The sequence below is a fragment of the Aphelocoma coerulescens genome, chromosome 9, assembly GCF_041296385.1.
Source record: "Aphelocoma coerulescens isolate FSJ_1873_10779 chromosome 9, UR_Acoe_1.0, whole genome shotgun sequence".
Classification (NCBI taxonomy): domain Eukaryota; kingdom Metazoa; phylum Chordata; class Aves; order Passeriformes; family Corvidae; genus Aphelocoma; species Aphelocoma coerulescens.
The window spans coordinates 18,411,764-18,431,142 of record NC_091023.1 but is presented as its reverse complement, the minus strand read 5'-3'; the positions used below and the strand labels follow the sequence as shown (position 1 = coordinate 18,431,142).

General features: G+C 42.1%; 1 protein-coding gene across 1 annotated transcript; it reads left to right on the top strand.

Annotated features, from left to right (window-relative positions):
* Positions 1–1,336: 1,336 nt before the first annotated feature.
* Positions 1,337–18,578, top strand: SENP5 (SUMO specific peptidase 5). Its single transcript, XM_069024954.1, has 9 exons — positions 1,337–2,382; positions 5,445–5,550; positions 5,699–5,846; positions 6,466–6,513; positions 8,426–8,503; positions 11,783–11,920; positions 13,602–13,685; positions 15,066–15,116; positions 15,207–18,578. Exons 1-9 carry the CDS (start codon positions 1,434–1,436, stop codon positions 15,315–15,317), a joined length of 1,713 nt encoding a protein of 570 aa, XP_068881055.1. The 5' UTR covers positions 1,337–1,433; the 3' UTR covers positions 15,318–18,578.
* Positions 18,579–19,379: the final 801 nt, after the last annotated feature.

Genomic DNA, 19,379 nt, shown 5'->3' with positions numbered 1-19,379 from the left:
TTTAGCTACATAGTGAAGATAAACAGATATTACTATGCAGGCTTTACATGCTTGTGTAGTCTCCGATACATCCTTATTGAACGCTTCGAGATGCAGGTTTTTAGTGGGGAAAGGAATTTTGAAGATGATTAACTGCTGTGCTGCATTGGTACTGCTTTGTTAACACAAAGATAAACACTGATTATAGAAGCTGATAGTGGTGGTGTCATATGGAGTGAGATGTTGCTGTAAATACAGAGCAATCCAGGAGTAAACTGTGTCATTCTTTATCTAGTCAGAGAATCAAAATTTCTGTGGCTGTTTGTGCTTTGCTGTTCCTTTAAAGGAAAACTTTGTGTGAGCATGTGAAGTGTTTTCAGAGGCTGCTCACGGTTATTGCACAAGAGTAAGGGCTCCTTTGTACAGCGCTGGTGGGGTGGGGTACCTGCACACACTTGTTGATTACTTGGACTTCAAAGTTTTGTTTTTCAAAAGCCTTTTGAGGCAAGCTGGTTAACTGTGCTTGCCCTACGGCCTGGGCAGCAAGAGAGGTTTAACCTCAGGCTAGAGAGGTGCATGGGATGGGTGGGAATTACCTGTTTATTGCTTTACCTTAGGGAAGGTAAATGAGGAGAGCCTGTTTACACACCGAACCATTGCAACTATTGCTTGTTTTTCCTTTTGATGCAAGTGAAAATGTCTTAGGGAATCTGAGGTTGTGATTGGAGGAGGGGTGGAATTTTCGATAGGCATGTGGCCTGAGGAATGTGCCTTAGTGTTTTGCTATTATGTTACAGTCCAGATAACACTGACTTAATTTCCCTTATTCTTTCAGCTGGTTTTCAAGATCATAATGCAGCAGAAAAATGAAAAGCCATAAAAGACATCTGCTTTGGCAAAGAAGTCAGCTGCTGGCCGAGTCTGGAAGATGGACCACTGGTTTTGGGAAGCTTGGGAAATACTGCTTCCAAAAGCACTTTTTCCTAACTTAGAAGAAAAGACAGAGTGCTCAGCTATTTGTGAGCTTAAATCACAGCAAACTGTACAGAAGACTGCGGTGCAGAAGGAGGACACTTGAGCTCCAAAGCAGGTGGGCTCCTGATGTGCTTCTAAATGCAGAAACTTGTCCAAAACCTACTGTTGAATCATACAGCTTTCCTTACAAAACTACTGAGAGCAAAAAGATCCTGTCCCTATCGCGAAGCTGGAAGCTCATCTGGAGAAGCAGTAAGGAAACTCAACAATGAATCCTTTCAGAGTGAACATCCCTTGAATGAAGAATTTGAAACTGTTGCTGTTCTCAATAGCATCTCTGGCCATATCCATTATGTCTCATGTGGTTTGCTGGAAGGTGCTGCCTTACCTGTAAAGAAAGGTGGTTTTGTGTATAGCGGGGAGGAGAGCAATAATGAGGGCAACACAGTCCTGGTAGTTTTAAACAACTGTAAAAGGAAATGCTGTTGCAAAGGGTGTGGAATGGAACTTGTGGCCCCTTGACAGCTCTAAAGAGGTCCAAATTTAACCATCATACTGTAAAAAAGAGATTTTTATTTATGATGCATAAGAAACTTTCTATGATTAGGTTTTGGTATAGAATCATAAAATTCCCGAAACTTCGAGCAAGAGGCAAGGCTTGCAAATTAAGAAAAATCAAGCGAAGGTTGGTGCAGAAAGTTACAAGGGACCATCAAGAAACACTTCAGCCAGATTTTGAAAGTGGATTGTGTCATTTGTTTTCCTCCTGGAAATCTAAAAGTAACCGTCTTTGGAAGCGGTACAGCTTATCAGATATGAACGATAATACACCCAAACCTTTAGGAGAGGAGAATGAAATATGTGCACCTGAGATCTGCCACACACAGGATGTGTCTGCTGAGCCGTGTTCTGAGGATCCAGAATCCAGAGGGCAGGATGGCAGTGTGGATGCTGTCCCACCAGAACTGCATGTTAGAGCTTCTCCAGAAGCAGAAACCTTGCACCAGGTGGAGACCAACGGGGCTCTGGCAGAGGATCATTGCTCTGACATTGTCATCTCTGTGACAGGAAAAGAAATTGCTGTTTCAGATCAAGATGGTGCAGAATCCAAGGAGGTTGTGGGTGTAGATGGAATGACACTGTTGCAATCCTCGCAGGATTCTGATGTCAGTGATAATTTTGCAAATGGACCTTTATCTATGGAGCTGACACAGAATGAGGACAGCTCTAGCCAGATGGAAGTAGAAGGCTCTTTAAACTTGGACATTTTTAGTTCAAAATTACTAGATCACCCTTACTGTAAAAGTCCTCTTGAGGAGCCTTCACCAGAAAGCACAGGACTGAAATCAGGAACTCGGAAAGGAGGCAAAAGGAACAGTCAGAAAACTTCCCGGGTGGCTGATGAGCAGTTGGCAACGTGGCTTTGTGGTATACCTTTTAAATACCTTAGGGCATCCAGGAGTTCCTGAAAACTGCTGCATGTATTGTGGAGTTTACATGTTGTGTTAATTCCTTTATAAAAATGGTTTCTTACTGTGAATTGTAAAGGTCACTTAGCATAACATTTGATGAAGTGAGGCTGCAAAGAGGAGAGCTGCATGAAGGAGGGACAAATGAACGTTTATCTGACAAGCTATTTTAAGATTTTGTTTTAGAGAATACAATGTAGTTTAATTGGAATCTTTGCAGAAAATTGTTGATAGAAATTTTAAATGTCTTATCATGTGGAATCAAGAGGTTCAAGTTTTTAAGTGGTTGACAATTGTTACTCTTAATTTGGTTTTTGAAAATCCTAGGTATTCTAATGCTTCCTTCTACCTTAATACTCTCTTCTCTTGCTCTTAGTCTTAAATTAAATCACTTAAACTCAGGTTTTAATAGTCAAATATTGTTCATTGTCCCTTAGTTTTGTCTCCAATTGTTCATTAAGTAGGTTTAATGAATCTTATGAGACAATATTTTTTAAAAAGGCAAGAGTAATCTTAGCAAAGGTTCAGCAAAAAGGCTTTGGCGTTTTTTTTGTGCTATGCTGAGCATGCAGTATTCAATAGTCTCTCCAAAGAGGAACATGATAAAAATAGTAATTGGTGTCTTATTTATATGTAGCAGCATTCTACACACAGAGTAAGAAGCAGTAAGCTAACACGTTGTGCCCTCTTGTACCATCAGTGTAACTTCAGAGATGTTCTGATAACTTCCTTTGGAGAAATTGGCTTTTTAGGGTCCCATAAACTTGAAACTGGTGTCAGCGAGTGTTAAAGGAATTGTTTGAAGTTTGACATGCTCTGATTTTTCTGCCTTTTTGTCCTTCAATTTTGCAATTGATTTCTCTAAAGCAAAATATGAAGGAGACAGTGAATCTCAAGAGAGGAGTTAGCTTTCCACATCCATATCTGCAAGTTAGTGTGGGATCTCTTTCTCTGTGACTGGCTTTATGTGATCCAGCAAGGACAGATGCTCTGTGAGAAATTGAGAGAAAATGTGCCAACCCAGTGAACAGACCACTTCTGCAATGGAGTTTTAAAGTTTGTCCATCAGATAAAGAGATGTAGTCCTTCTATAACAGGCAAGAGCCAAGGCTGTATCAGGGTGGCAAAGGTTAAGGTTTTGTGGTCTGACAGTATAGTAGTTCTGAGTTTTCTCAGCTGAAAAGCTGTAAAGAAGAATTCTAGTTGTGGTATAACTGTACAGGAGCTCTTATGTGTTTAGGAGTGTTGTTAATAATTAACTGCACCCTAAAAGATAGTGCTAACCTGGCAAGAGTTCCTGGGCTAGAAACATGGAGGAGGTGCAAGTGTTAGGGCTGCTCTCGGGTTTTGAATTTCTCTGCAGCAGCTGAACTTGGATGTTAATGGGCTGCAATGCTTAGTGCGTTCAGAAGTGCTATTAGGTATCAAACAGCCCCATGGTAAATCCTGTTCATGATGGATATCTGATTTTGCCCCAGGGTTGAACTTTGTATTCTCTTCCTTGAGTTACACCAGCCCAAGTGAGGTCAGTATATTGCTGGAGGTCTGAAGGTCTGCTGCTGCTCCTGGTTGTAATGACAAGAACAATCCTTCCTCTGTATATTAATAAAAAGCCTTTAAAATTTTTGTATATTAAAACAGAGTAAGGTACACTCATAAGCCCCATGCACTGTCTATCTAGACTTCTAACCAGACTGAGAAATGTCCTCCTTGTCACAGTGTACTGAGATGTAAGGGATAAAAGTTAGGCATGTGGCAGAGTTGCAAGGAAGGTTCTTTTCCCATGAAGAATGCTTCCTTGTGGTTTGATCTTGCTCTTCAATCCTTCCACCCTTCCCTCTGTTGCACTTCTTGTTACATCTTCACTGCTATTCTCAGCTCATTGTGTTTTGGGTTTTTTCTTGTTCTGTCTCCTTTAGTTTTTGTTCTTACTGTTGTTCTTCTGGTACTTTTTCTGTCCAATGTTTCTCTCATCTTGGTTTTTCCTATCCTGATCTTGAAAGTTTCCAGGAAGTGTTTTTAAAGCCTTAGTAAGCACACACTGCTCTATCCAGTGATGCTCTCTGCCATCTCAGATCCAGCTTTCTGTACACATCAGCTTTCTGTACACAGAACACATATTTTCTGCTGCATCTGAAAATTCATTTTCAGAAAGCTGGACAACTTGGTCTTTTTTCTCTTGTTTACTAGCAAGTGTTGAAATCCTGTTCTCCATTCTCTTTCATTCTCAAAGTGGTTTTGGATGCCTGTGTGGAATTTCTATCTCCAGCATTCCAGTCTTGTGTTTGAGAAAGAAAAAAGTCTTATTTCCTAGGTTTTTCAATTCCTCCAGCATTCATTTCTTCGTTACTTCCAAGTTAATATCTTTGTTTCTGGTGGTGTGGCTGCTCAGTGCTTCCCTGAGCAGTGACAGGCTGACAGGGCTGTCTGTGTCACTTTAAATGCCATCCCTAGGATAAAGGGTAAAGGAGTTAAACTTGCTGGGAGTCTGGCGTCTTTTCTGTTCACTGTGGTGCGGCAGCGGAACTGAGCAGGCTGCAAACACTGCCAGCTCCAGCTGCCTGCATTTGAGGAGAGTCATTCTGCCTGCCATAAGGACAGGATACTGGCTTTTCAGTGAAACCTGTTGCAGGAACTGATGGCTTTTCACGTTGCAGTAAAATGATTTAAAATGCTAATTGAAGTAGGGAAGGGGATGGATTCTTCTCTAGCACTGGTATAATTAGTTTGCTGTAGATATGTGTGTATATAGCAAGAACAGGGGTGATCTTTTCCTGTAAAGCTGAGTGATCAGATTAATGCATTTTTATTTTTGTCCTTCTTCCCCTACCCCGCTTTTATTTAATGTTGCCAATTTGAGTTGAGTTTTCTTAAATATATACTTGCCATGTTTGGTGCTGCATGTTGGTTGGGTGCAGAATGACTGCTGCTTGTACTTGTAAGAACTGAGAGCTTTATTGGATTGGTGAACTCAGAAGGTTTTGATATGTTTGCATTTTCATTTTTCTGGTATATTTAAAGGATTCCTAGATGAAGTTATGAAGAAATATGGCAGTTTAGTACCACTCTGTGAAAAAGATGTCATGGGAAGATTAAAAGAAGTCTTTAATGAAGATTTCTCCCATAGGTGTGTAGCAATATCACATTGTACACCTGGTAAAGGACAAATCACTTGCATTGCTACTGCATGCTCCACATCTAACAACTAGCAGACCAGAAGTGCGTTTGACATGACCTTGACTTGATTTTTCTCTACCTTTTCAATCCTGTTTTAGAAAACCTTTTATAACCAGGGAAATCATGAAGTATCGGGAAAAACATCCAAAAACCTCCACTTGCAATTTCCGGGTCTTCTATAATAAGCACATGCTAGATATGGATGATTTGGCTACACTGGAAGGCCAGAACTGGCTGAATGACCAGGTCAGAGATGCTTGGTGTTTATGTGTTTCCCTAACCCTTTTTAGCCCATTTATATTAGAGTATCAGTTATATACCTTCTGCTGACAATACAGGTGGACTGTCCTTACTTTACACTTGTCAAGTAAAAGGAGTGGTGGGCAGCTTTTACAGTGACAGGTGCAGTAAGTCTGGAAGCTAGGAGGTGTCACAATTAGACTGTTTGCTTTTGAAGAAATGATATTGCACTATTTTGATGAAATAGTGGCTACCCATACAGATTTTAGTATCTTTCCCCATCCCCAGCTTGAGCAGATTACAAGAATGACAGAGTGAAATAGCAAACTGTGGCCCACAGCCAAAAAACCAGGAAGGCTGCAGAGCTCAGGGCATGCACCAGTAGATTTAAATTGAATTAAACTGCATTTAAGATTGAGGCAGACTTCAAGCAGCCAGTTACAGTCTCTCTCCAGGCTGACCACTATTAGTTGCAGAGTGCTTGTCCTTCAGACAGTGTGGCTTTAAAGGCTCCTCTCCATGTTGCTGGTGTAAGTGGATAGGGGCCTATGTTTTATGGGCACTTGCAAATTTGGGTCTTAAAAAATTGTGATGTATGTATTTAACTATTTACTAACTCTTTCAGATAATTAACATGTATGGTGAACTCGTAATGGATGCGGTCCCTGAAAAGGTGAGGGGGTTTTGTTATTATGCAAATGTATCTAATGAGAGATGGAGAGGGAAGGGTGAAGCTTTGCACAGTTCAGATACAGAATCAAGATTCAACTCAATAATGGTCTGAGTGGTTCCATTATAATTTGTTGCTGTGGGCTGCTTAGATTTTCTGCCTTTCGTTTTCGCTTTTCAGTGCTGTTGCTCTTGTTTCAGGAACTGACTGTATTAGCTCTGCAGGTGGTCTCTGTGGTAGCCTAATGTCACTGATGTACCTGTAGAAGATGTGTGCCCTGTTTTGGCCCATCCCATTCTCCTTTCTTCCCTAGAGGTTTCTGTTTCTATATTATCTGCTTCTAAAGTGCAGTATCCATGTCCTTGCTCACCAGCCTGGTGTTTCAGCTGAAATTTCTGATGAAGATGGATTTCTGCTGAGATGACAAACCATGAGTGCTAGCATCTGAACCATGCACATGTGCTGCTTGCACTCACCCTCCCGCCCACCTCGTAGCTGTGGGGGCTGTAACAGCTCAAGCTGTGTCAGCTGCTTGCCTGGTGAATGTGAATTTGTGTGGAGCTGCTTGGTTCCTTGGCAGTATTGACTCTGCAGGACTCTGTTTTGTGCATCCTCACCAGAATGCTTTCAGCTTTGCAACTGCAGTGCCTAACTGTTGGTGGCTGTTGAGAAAAAGAAAGCAATAAAAAAAATGTAATCAAGATAACAAAGCCCCCTCCCATTCTGTGACTAAATTTGCAGCAGTGACAATTATAAAAACCCATCTGTTTACTAGCAGGGCAGAACAGTTTTCAGGTGAGACCACAAAGGAAGAACCAAACAAAGCCATTCTTAGATGAGCTCTGCACAATGTAACTCTTAAAATCTTCAAGCTCAGAAGAAAGAGTATTGTTGCTTTGATTGGAGGTGATGGTGATTCTTCATTAGTATTCTCCATATTTCCTGAGTGTGTGCTAGGCTTGGGGTATTGGAGATTGTATCTGTTTGCTTGTGTCTGCTTTTTCTTCATAGTGCATAATTGAAATCCTCATGGGAGATTTTGTTCTGGTACCTCAGAATGTGGTTTTGAAGTCTGTAGGCATAGCTAATGGGTGTTAGACTGTTCTCAGATGCTGAATTTTCTAACTTTTTTTTTCAAGTAACAACTCAAGCCTTCTACCACCTCTACACTAGCAGAATTATTAAAAACAGATGTTGCAGATTTCTATTTGTATTAATCTGTTCCTATAATTGCAAAAAGCTAAGCACAGGGAATAATGGTGTTAATCTGGAGCTAGGTGGTTTTTTTTTGCATAAGCCTACATTTTTTTGGTCATAAATGTAGGTTTTTACTTACCAAATGGTTCTGTCATACTTTAAAAATACTACTCAATAGCAGAATATGGTTCTTGTTGGGAGCTGGTCATAGTAGTTGAATACCAAAGATGATGTTGTTGGACTAAATCTCATAACAGTTTTGATCAGTTTTCTTTTTCTGAGTCTCAGCTTCCAGCAACTAAAGCCAGAAGTTACTCCCTTCTCCACCACCCCCACTTTTCCAGTCCAGTGTTCTCTTCCTTGATCCCTGTAAAGAACAACAAAAACAAACTCCTTGTCCTGGTGTTTTTCTCCCAAGTCCGTCCCCAACAAAAAAATTAAACATGATATGCCTGGAGATACAAAAATGTAAATATAAATGCTGCAGTGGCTCACATTATATATTATGGGGAAATAAGGCTTATTTTATTAGCTTGCTGAAGAACAGCAATAGTTGAGGCTTGGCAAAGCCTCTGTTTGTCCCTACTGGGGTTCAGTTTCTAAACCTGCATTAAATATTGCCTCATTACAAGTTGTTTTGTATAAATTATCCTGGGGGAAGGGGAATGACTGTGCATGAAAATTTCTGTGCTCATTCCTCTTCTCTCTCTCTTTTTAGGTTCATTTCTTTAACAGCTTTTTTCATAGACAGCTCGTAACCAAAGGATATAATGGGGTAAAACGATGGACTAAAAAGGTACCTTTAACACGGTGTTATCAGTGCTTGGGTTCTGCTGGGCTGGCCTCAATCACTAACTTGAAGCTGGGTTACAGTGTGTTATTTGCAAAGGATGGGTTAGCAAAGGAGCTGTACAAAGTGGGGAGGGGCGTGATGAAAATGATAGTGTGGCACTATCCAAGTTAGTACGGGGATGTTGTGAGAGTGTACTTGGAATGGCTAAATCTTCAGTGGGAGGTTATCTCTTTGTGTATGTTCATGCAAGTTGTTAATTTAACTGCAAGAAATGTCTCTTACTGCTCCTGACAGTGCCAGGTACACTAATCTACAGGAGAGCAGACTTAATTCTGCTTCTTCCTTTTATCTCAAACTGGCATTCTTTGACAGAATCAAATTGTTACCCCAAGTAACACATACCAGGTACTAGAAAGCAGAAAAGAGACCCATGGTTAAAAAGCCAGACTCTTGTTCTCATGAAAGAACAGAATTCATCTTGCTTTCCAGAACCCACACCAGATAATGGGTGTGATATTTTCAGGGGCAGCTAATGCAAAAAGAAGTACTCTCTTTTTTTCTTTCTTTTTTTCTTATGAACATTTGTCCTTTCTAATATGGGAGATGAGGCAAGACTAATCAAAGGCCATGTTTGAATGTATGATCTTTCTGCAGAAGTACTTAAATAGCACACATCTGTGAAATGCTAGAGATGAACTCATTATCCAAATATAAAATCTATTCATATAATTTATTAAAAATCTCTTTAAAGAGAGATGGAATATCAGCGCTTAATATTCCCACATACTATTTTTTAAACATTTTTTTTCTCCAGCAACCCAAGTTTTGTAGAAACCCCCAGGATTAAGGTAGATTCTGAAAGCACCTGTATTGCAGTTGCTGAGAGGTACCCGATGAGAGCAGGTCAATTGTTTAGACATTTACACTTAAATTCCTGAAGAATCTCTCAAGCAAGAATGAGAACTAAGCAGTTTCTGTGGGAAGCATTCTGTAGACTCCTTCATCCTGCAATGTGCAATTAAGGGGAATTTGTTTCTGCTCTTCAAACACACCAGAGTATTGTACCATGTTTTATAGGTGTTCTCTCCTGGGATACAGGATATCCCGTTCTGGCTCTGGCTGCAGTGATTTCAGAGCTCCTGTTGGTGTCTGTCCCTTCTGATCACCCATCAGATTGGCACTCCTGATCCACTGTCATGACACAGAGCTGACTCTGCTGTCTTGGTGAAGTGAATCTGGGTTGCCACCGCTCTTCCTGCACATGATTTCTTACTAAAGACCCCACGTTTGGCTGTCTGTTTCTACTCTTCTGCACACTGCAGTAATCCAACAACTAGGGCCACATGAGGACCCTTGAGTTTCGTGTGGCTCTGCTGTTGCTGGACATCACAGAAGGTGTAGTTCATTTTTCTTATTCCAGTTTTCCTTTGTGGTCTCAGCTTGCTGCTGGCTGACATCCCTCTGCTTCTCTCCAAGAATGATGGATCGTTGTGTAGCGAGTGTGCTGTAATCCGGTCAGGAAGCAGTTTCTGCAGGTGGGAGCAGGGTCGATGCTTGTCACAATCAAAGGACTGTTGTGAGCCAGGCTCGGCTGATAACTGCTGTGAATGCCCAGACCTTTTTGTCTTTTCAACTTCCCATTGTTACTCAAGAAATAGACTTTTCTTTCCTACAAAAGACCTGCCTTTGCCAGTAGTGTTGCAATTATGTACTGTTCAAATTGCACAGTGCTTAAAAGAAAAGGAAAAAAGCATAGAAGTCTTCCCACAGGATGAGTTCATTTAGTTCAATATTCTATTTTTGCTTATTTTCTGGACTGTGCCACCAAAACCCCAGTAATTAGATACTCATTTAAAGAGGAGCTAGGAGAAGGAGGATCATGAAAGGCCCTGGCTTGGCTGGCTTCCAAAAGCACAAGGGCTCATCTGCCATACAGACACTGGGGGTGCTGCATCTGATCTACTTGTTCTGTACTTCAAGACCTTTTCCCTTGTTTGCTTGCCTGTGACCGCAGTACATCTGCTACAAAGTTAGCTTTGAGAAAGGATGAATCTGCTCTACCTTCTTCCCCTTCTTTTCTCTGTTCACCAAAGCATTCTGCAGTCCTCTGCCTTCTTCTGGCAAGTCCCAGAGCCTGTTAGAGCAGAAGGAGTCAAACTGCAAACTTGCTGGTTTTGTGGGATGTTTGTATACAGCTTCTCCATAGAATCATGGAATAGTTTGGGTTGGAAGGGACCTTACAGATCATCCAGTTCCATCCCCCTTCCATGGGCAGGGACATCTTCAGCCTTCCAAGCCCTGTCCAGCCTGACCTTGAACACTTCAGGGATGGGGCGACCACAGCTTATCTGGGCAACCTGTGCCCAGGTCTTACCACCCTCACAGGGAAGAATTTCTTTCTTATATCTAATCTAAACCTGTCCTCTGTCAGTTTAAAGCCATTCCTGCTTGTCCTATCAATCCATGCCCTTGTCTAAAGTCCATCTCCAGTTTCGTTGTAGTCCCTTAGGTACTGGAAGGTGCTATAAAGTCTCTATGGAGCTTTCTCTTCTCCATACTGGACAGCCCCCACTCCCTCAGTCTGTCTCCAAAGCAGAGGTGCCCCAGGCCTCTGAACGACTTTTTGGCTTCCACTGGACCTGCTCCAACAGGTCCATCTCCTTCTTACATTGGGGGCCTCAGAACTGGACACAGCACTGCAAGTGTGGTCTCCTAAAGAGAGCAGTAGAGGGGCAGAATCTCCTTCCTGACCTGCTGGCCACGCTGCTCAAGATGCAGCCCAGGATGCAGTTGGCTTTCTGGGCTGTGAATGCACGTTGCTGCATTGTGTTGAGCTTCTCATCAACAGCCCCAAAGTCTGTCACCTACCCACAATGCAGCTCTGATAGAAATGAGTGGTGCTCACACTAGACAAGTGTCATTACTGAAGAGATGTAGCTAACCTAAACTGAGGCTCAATTGTATTGCCATCATTACCTGAGAAATCTCACTTCATCACAGATGTTGCAGTGCAACGTGAGCAGGATTTTATCACAAGTACAGTAGTCATTAATTCTGATACTGTACAAGGTTCCATAGCCACTTTCTGAACTGTAACTGTATTTTTGTGCCTGCTAATAAGTTGTGTATTAGGTAAACGTGAAGACTGTGGTGAAGGAGTGGAGGGGGCAAAATAAGATTTCAGTTGTGGAGTGGCAAAGGAAACTTGGATACAATTAATCTCTTGCTTTGCTGTGTTCTGCCTGTGGAACTCTCTCTAATATATGTTGTTCTTTTTGCCAGGTGGACTTGTTCAAAAAGACACTCTTGTTAATTCCTATTCACCTGGAAGTCCACTGGTCCCTCATTACTGTGAACATCCCCAGTCGAATTATTTCATTTTATGATTCCCAAGGCATTCATTTTAAGTTTTGTGTAGAGGTAAGAGTGACAGCTGTGTCTGCAAAGTTTGAACTGTTTACTTAAACAAAACACTCCCCCTTTGTTTCTGTTCAGCCATAAACTTTAAATGTTTTTAAGACTGTCATTGTCTTGCTGTGTATGAAATGAGAATCAGCCTGTCCTGCTGAGGAGTCTGAAGCACAGACCTCGAGGGTCACACCAGAGCTGGGAGTTGAGGTCAGATTGCCTATTGCCCAATTAGCCTGACCGTGTAATCAGCACAGCTTTGGTGACTCTGTCTTGTCACTCCCACAAAAAGCAAGAGCTCAAAGCCCAGAGCCATGGGGAAGCAGACTAACCCCAAGGAGACTGAGGGCATTTCTTTCATCTGTTAAGGGACTTGTGGTTAGGATAAATGATAAATTGTGGTCCTTTTGAGGATAGGTTGCCTGGGTGAGAGCACAGGACTGAAGATGCTGTAGTGTTGCCCAGTGGGGTTTATGTGTTACCGTGCTATTAACAGCATGTTGCCTTTTTCCTTGGCCTGCACTGAAACAGGGTGTTTGCCTCTGGTTATAACCCAGCAACCTTTCAGGGCTGCAACCTGAACACTGGAGTTAAATTATCAGTCTTTCTGATAAAGAGCAGCCAGGAAATTTTTGCTGGGCTTAGCAAATTGTAATGACCCTCTTACAAAAGCTAATTTTGTCAACTTAATTGCTTGCTTGATGCAGCAGCCCTCTACTTTTAACTGTGTAGTTGTTGGCTTACAGAAGAGTAGTAATTATTGTACCCAGGAGAGTTCCCAGCTAGGACTTCTGAATGAAGATAGTATGCCTGCTGGCATTTGCTGAGGATGAAGCTAATGTTTGTCCTGGGAGCAAGAGATCTCATGCTCTCTGGCTTGTGAATGTGCAGCATAAACCAGCCATCCCTCTCAGCAGCCTGACAGTCTCTCCTGCAGCCTTTCAATGTAGTCTCTCCCATCCCTTTCCAGGCAAGGCGTTTGCACCTGAATGTCTCACAGACATGAGGAACTTTTATTTTTGCCTGTTCTAAGGTTAGGAGGGGAGCAATACCCTAAAATTCACTGTGATCCACACACTGAGGTGAACATTCGTGTGCTGCAGTGTTTAAATTGTGTTATAAGTGCCCAGCCTGTTTACAGAGAAGTAGAAGGATTTGCTTAACCCAAGACCATTGTCTCATTTATCTTGCTTCCTTCTCTTCGCTTGTGTCAGCCTATTTTTTTTTTCCTGTATGTCACTAAAACTCTCCCTGGAGCTTTGTTGATCAGCTGTAGGACTCAAGCATTTTGTATTGAGATTCCAGCAGGAAAATGCAATCGTATCAAATGTAAGGGCCTTGGTGTCAGCCAGTAAGCCAGGAAAGAACACGTGCCAGGCTGCTCTGTTTTTCTCTGCATGTCTGGGATCACTCTAACCTTGTGCCTGGGTGCCACAGCTAGTCTGGTGTGAAACAGAGCAGTGTACAGTCCAGCTGAGGGGAGTTAGAGCTCCCCTTGACAGACCAAAATGAGCCTTGATGGTAGCAGGCACAGTACCCACCAGAGTTCATTTCTTTACCTCTAGATTTGAGCTTAGCTCCTAATGCTCACCTGAAATTTGTCCTCATTGTCAAAAGGATACCAGCCAAGCAGTCTCTCTCCTGTTCTTTAGCAAGTGAATAATGTTGCTTTTTTTCCCTTTCCTCTTTAAAGAACATTCGAAAGTATTTGCTGACTGAAGCAAAAGAGAAGAATCGCCCCGAGTTCCTTCAGGGTTGGCAGACTGCTGTGACAAAGGTAAATGGCAGCACTTTGAGCCCTGGGGTCTGACTTTTTGGGGAGATTTCGTGAAGCTGCTTCTAAATTAATATATTTGTACAAGTAGTAAATGGGTTTATGCTGCCCCTGTGGAGGGTGCTGGGAGAGCAGGTAGTTACCCATGGGAATTCCAGCTCTGATGTTCATTCAGCTCCCACCAGGGCTTTAGCACTTTCTGCAAATGACTTGGGGATCCAAGCCTTTCTCTGGACAATTAAATATATGCACAGCAAAACCTGCAGCTGGTGCCCATATTGACACAAGGTCAAGGACTGAATGAGCTGGAGACTCAGCTGCACCTCTTCTCCTGAAAGGGCTGTTCTGAATGCCAAATGGATGGGCTTTGGTGAGGGAGGGAACAGGCTGATGTTGCTACTGCTGGTTTTTTATGTTTGCTGTGGATAGAGGGCTTTGGTCTTCAGGGCTGTTTGTGGCACATTGAATTTGATCATGAGTAAACAAAGTCTGGCAACAATAAAAGGGAATAACTTGTGTGTAGTGTAAATGAGGGAATATGTAATTTGTGTAGCCATCCCGTAATGGCTCCAAAGATATAAAACAGGTCATTGCACATTAGACATACTTCCAACAGCTCCCTCCTTGCACAGGTTTATTTTTAGATGCTGATACAATGATGAAATTATTCCTCTCTGCACTCATGCACAACCTGTGCAGTCAGTTGTCCTCCTGCGTTCTGTGAGGCAGAAGATCTGGGAGCTGAGAAAAAACAATTACTTTGCCTCTTCAAGTGCCAGAGACATAATAGCACTAGTGATTGTGACTTTTTAGCTCTGCATATCAAAATTGAGCATGTTTGAGGAAATAATGATGGTTGAAAGTTATCATTTGAGACTGCCTTGCTCAGTCCTGTTGCCTGGTGATGAACCATTTGTCATGTTTTCTGAAACCTTTTGGTGTGGCTGGGGGAGGAAAGCCCCTGCTGGTAGCATGGATGCTGAGAGTAATCTTCCTCTAGGCCTGTGTGACTTTGCTGATATAGTTTTGTCCTGTGTAAAGTAGATAATGCTGTACAAACATTTATTTAAACTAATTGAGAAGCTGTTCTGTGTAGGTCACTAAAAGAATATAAACTTGAAAGAAAGACTTGTAATTTATTTTCTGTCCTACACAATATATTTTTCTAAAAATTAGGTGTTATTCTAACAATGTGTTGAGTGTAACCTTGCAAACTTTGGGATGAGAGCAATTACAACTCCAGTTTCTGGTGCTGCAGAACAGCCAGCTCTGATCATGAGACAACTGATCCTTATGCTGAATCTCCTTTTGGACTTTAGGCAGGAGTTAGAGAACAAAAGGATAAGGATCTGACATGTCTCTGCTTGTTTCTTTTCTTTTCAGTGCATTCCACAACAGAAAAATGACAGTGACTGTGGGGTTTTTGTGCTCCAGGTAAGAGTATTCCTTTTTAAAAATAAGTGGCCTGTATTGTTCATGTAGTAAATGTCCTTTTTTTCAACTAAGCCTTTTCCTTTTCCCCAGTACTGCAAGTGCCTCGCCTTAGACCAGCCTTTTCAGTTCTCCCAGGAAGATATGCCCCGAGTGAGAAAAAGGATTTACAAGGAGCTGTGTGAACGCCAGCTAATAGACTAATAAAATGCAGCCAACTTAATTTCTCTGGCATTTCTGACAAGTTGCAGCTGGTGTTTGTGTACTTGAATTTCTGAAAACTTCCATGAATTTTGAGCGATTCTCAGCTGAGTGGTGTGGCCACTGTTGTTACCTCAATTTTTTGCAGAGTTCTTTAATTGGCAGAACATAACAGAGCTGCCGTAGAATATTCCTAATGTCAGTTTGATTCTCTTACGTTCTTTCCTGTATTTAATATTTATTATTTCAGCATGCGTATAGGCAAAGCATGCAACTAAAACCATGAAATGGTAGATTTGGTGCACCTTTGAGATGTAGCTAGAAATGACAAATACAGGTGAATTTGTCTGGAAACATAAAGATGCATGATATGTTTTCTGATGCAATAATGCTTTGAATGTATCAAAAAAAAAAAAATCAATGCCATAAAAAGAACAGCTAGAACTTATTTGATAGTTCCATTGTCCCTGTTGTGGCTGTGTAATACTGAATACCACGTTTTAGGGTGTCCAAACTCATCTGCAGTTTTAATTATGAAGACCCCTTATTAAAATAGTTCAAGTTGCTAATAAAGTTTGTTCTGTTAGCATTTCTCTGGCTGTCATTATCAGCCTGTCCCTATAGATAAAAAGCAGCCTTTGCACAAATAAAGCTTCAGCACTTGTCTGTGTAATAGCAAGTACAGAAGTCTTGAGTCAGTCGGATGGTAAGTTCCTAGATGCTGCAGAAGTCTCCATAATGTGTGCATTAAGGAGAATTATAAAGCTGGCCCTGAAGAGTCACAGCTTAGATAGTAAGATAAACTCTTTGGCTGTAACTGTTTACATCTCAGATGGCTTTGAGTCATTTCTCAGATCCACGATATGCAGTGAAAATGTACCATTTCTCCCTTCAGCTCTGTCTTCAAAGCTTGTTGTCTTTAACCTCCCGTTGGCTTTTGCTTTTGTTCAAATATAAATTAATTCATTTCTGCTGCATCCGCTGTTTGATTGTCTCCAACATCCCTGGTTTTGTCTGCGTTCAGTAGCACCCATGGGTCTGGCTGGGAGTAACAGTACTTGTGAGTGCAGTGCAAACACAGCGAGGTGAAGTCATCCTGCTCCTGAGGGGTGGGAGCCTGTGAGCCCGGCTCTGAACTTTGCAGGATTGTTGTGCTGGGCAAAGGATGAGTGAGGGAGGTGGATCTGTTGGGTTTGTACCTTGGCCTGTAAACTATGATGTGCTCCTCGCTGAAGAGAGCTACTTCTGTTTGAAGAGATTGTTGTCTGGCACTGCTACACCAGCAAATGTCTTTGCTGTGTTTTGCTGCCAGATAAAGGAATAAGCCCAGAGGAAAAGTATTTTCATTGCTAAGCATCATGTGCTGCACAGCTTCACTTTGTGTCCGTCCATAGCCCTGGCTTCTGATGGAGGAAAACCACTTTGACTTCCCTGTCTTGCAAATTAATTCAGACTTGAGCTGAGCCAGGTGCAAATCCCTCCTAGATGACGGGAGGGAGAAGGGAAGGAGTGCCAGGCACAGGCCAGGAAGTGGAAGCACGTGCACACTGTGCTGTGCTGGAGAAGGAGTTCCTGCAGTATCCTTGTATGTTCCCACTTCCCCTTGTTGGCAGCTGGCAAGGACTGGCTTAATTTAGCAAGATAAGGGAAGCCTTAAGCACTTGGTTAGATAATTTAAACGAGGAACTTAATGAATCAGAAAGAACCTAAGACCCAGACAGGCACGATACCTTTGCCCATTGTATGGTGCAGAGCACCCCACAGCCCGTGGTTTATTTGTGTTTCCCTGAGGTGTTATTGACAGGACAGCAGCACCTTCTTGCTTGCAAGTAGTGGAGGCTGACTTCCATGAAAATTGAAACTTGGGATGTAGTTTCTCCTGTGGGGTAGCACATATAAGCCAGTGCTGCCATTCTCATCTCTCTACGCTGGTGTCACATGAACGGTTCCAATGCTTATTCTGCCACGTGGTGGGACAACTGATCCAGTCTACAGCTAACCCAGAGGATGGAGTTCTTACCTCAGTATAACCTGTCACTGAATGTATATCCCAGTATGAATGAATACACAGAATGTATATCCCAGAATGAATGAATTGGGTGGCCAGGAAGAGATGTGGAGGTGGTGCCACTCTGGGTGCATGCAAGTGAGGCTTTATTCTCAAGTAAGACTCCTGGCAGAAAGGGAGTGGAACACAGAACTGCATGAGCAAATTGCTTTTATTTTCCGAACTTGAGCAATTTGGTAAGGAAGCTTGAAAGGTGTCCTGTGAGACTACCAACCTGGGAGGCTCAATGCCTCAAAGAAAGACCCTTATTTTTTTGTGCAAGCTGCCTTGTTGATGGATATTTTTCACTGCATGGGAATGTGCTGGAACATTGCACTACTGACAGTTGTTTCCTAAGGATTGGTGCCTACTGCTGGTTGGTGGGTATCCATCTTGCTCTATATGAGAGATCCTGAGGAGTCTTTAATCACGATCCCTTTATCAGCAGCATCAGCCAAAACCCAGGGTTTCTGTGAATTGTGTGTTGAACGTGGGTGCTTTGAAGCAAGTGCATGTGTGTCCCAGATCGTTTGAAGGGAGGGGGCTTGCATTTGAATCTGCTGCCTTGTGAACTGGGGAACAGGGTGGGGAAACATGCATGTTGGAAAGTACTTCGTATGTGCTTTCTTGTCATCTAGAGGTTTCCTGACAAGTGTTCCAGTTGGTTATGGGGCAGCACAGAGGAGTTGCTCTTGAGTTTCCAGCTGTGAACACACCAGTGAGGGGCCTCTGAAAAAAAAAAGGAGGGGAAATTGAAAACAGATCTAATGTAAGCAAAGTATGTTGGTGCAGTGTTGAAATTAATCACAGGCAGTTGGAATCTCAGGCTCTGTAATGGTGTATCCTGTGAAACTGGACTAATTAACTCCTCCTTGAGAATGTCTTTGATGCCTTAAAGGAGATGGACTTCATAATCTGTAGTCATTTTACTAGTTCTTAAAACATTCAGAACTATGTACAGTGTTTTTATTATGAGAGGCACATTTATGTGGATATAGTTATGGCTGTTAGCAATTCCATTAATGTGATCTTCAGATTTTCATAAATCACTCTGAACTGGTTTGGCGGATGCTTAAATTTCACGACTTGTTCCAAAGAGATTGTCTTGCTGTGCTGATTTATACAAATAGTCCCAGAACTGGTGAAGCCTCTGCCTCGTGCGTGACAAATTTAAGCTACCTGAGTTGTAATAAACCTTAAACAGAATTGAAAATGAATTATCAGTTTCCATTTTGTTTGCTTTAATCTATAGTTTTAAATGACTGTGCCCCGATACAAATCAATAAATGCAGAGCGTGGCCTTGATTCTGCAAGGTGAGTAGAGAGATGCCTATTGCTGAGCTGCTGGTACTTGCAGAATGGAGGCTGGACCTTTGTGCTGTCTAATATGCAGTTGTTCTGTTCTTACCTGGCTCTCTTTGAGTGTGAAGGTGGTATTTTGAATGTTTCACATGCACTGATCACCGAGCCAGACAGGCTTGCACAGAGCTGCTGGCTCGTGTTGAATCTCCAGCGTAGTGCTTAACTTACCTTTACTTTTTCAGAGTTTTGATTGGCGTTATCTACTGTAGCATTTACTCAGTTCAACATGAAAATTTAAACCTTGGGAAGTGCTGCAGAGTTAACTCCACTGAGCAACGGCTGCGCTGTGGGTGTGCTCTTGCATTGAATGAAGCCCATGTTCCTGTGAAGTAATAAAATTGAGTTTTACCATAAACCCTGTTTTCTTTCAGCGGTTTGGTTTCATTTTAATTTTAAAAGCAACCAATGTGATGTTTGAGGGAATGTTTGTAGCAGCTTGTTTTGGGATTGTGTTATTAGGAGAACCTTCTCCAGTTGATTAGTTCAATAACTCTGAGCTGAACACTAATGATGCTCTCTGTCTCGCAGTGATATAACTTACTGTGGTTTAAGTTCTGACAACATACAAGATTGGAGATGTCACCCATTGCATAAATAAGGGTGGAAATCTTGCATTAGACACTTTCTTCTGTGGTGGCATTTAAAAAACATACATC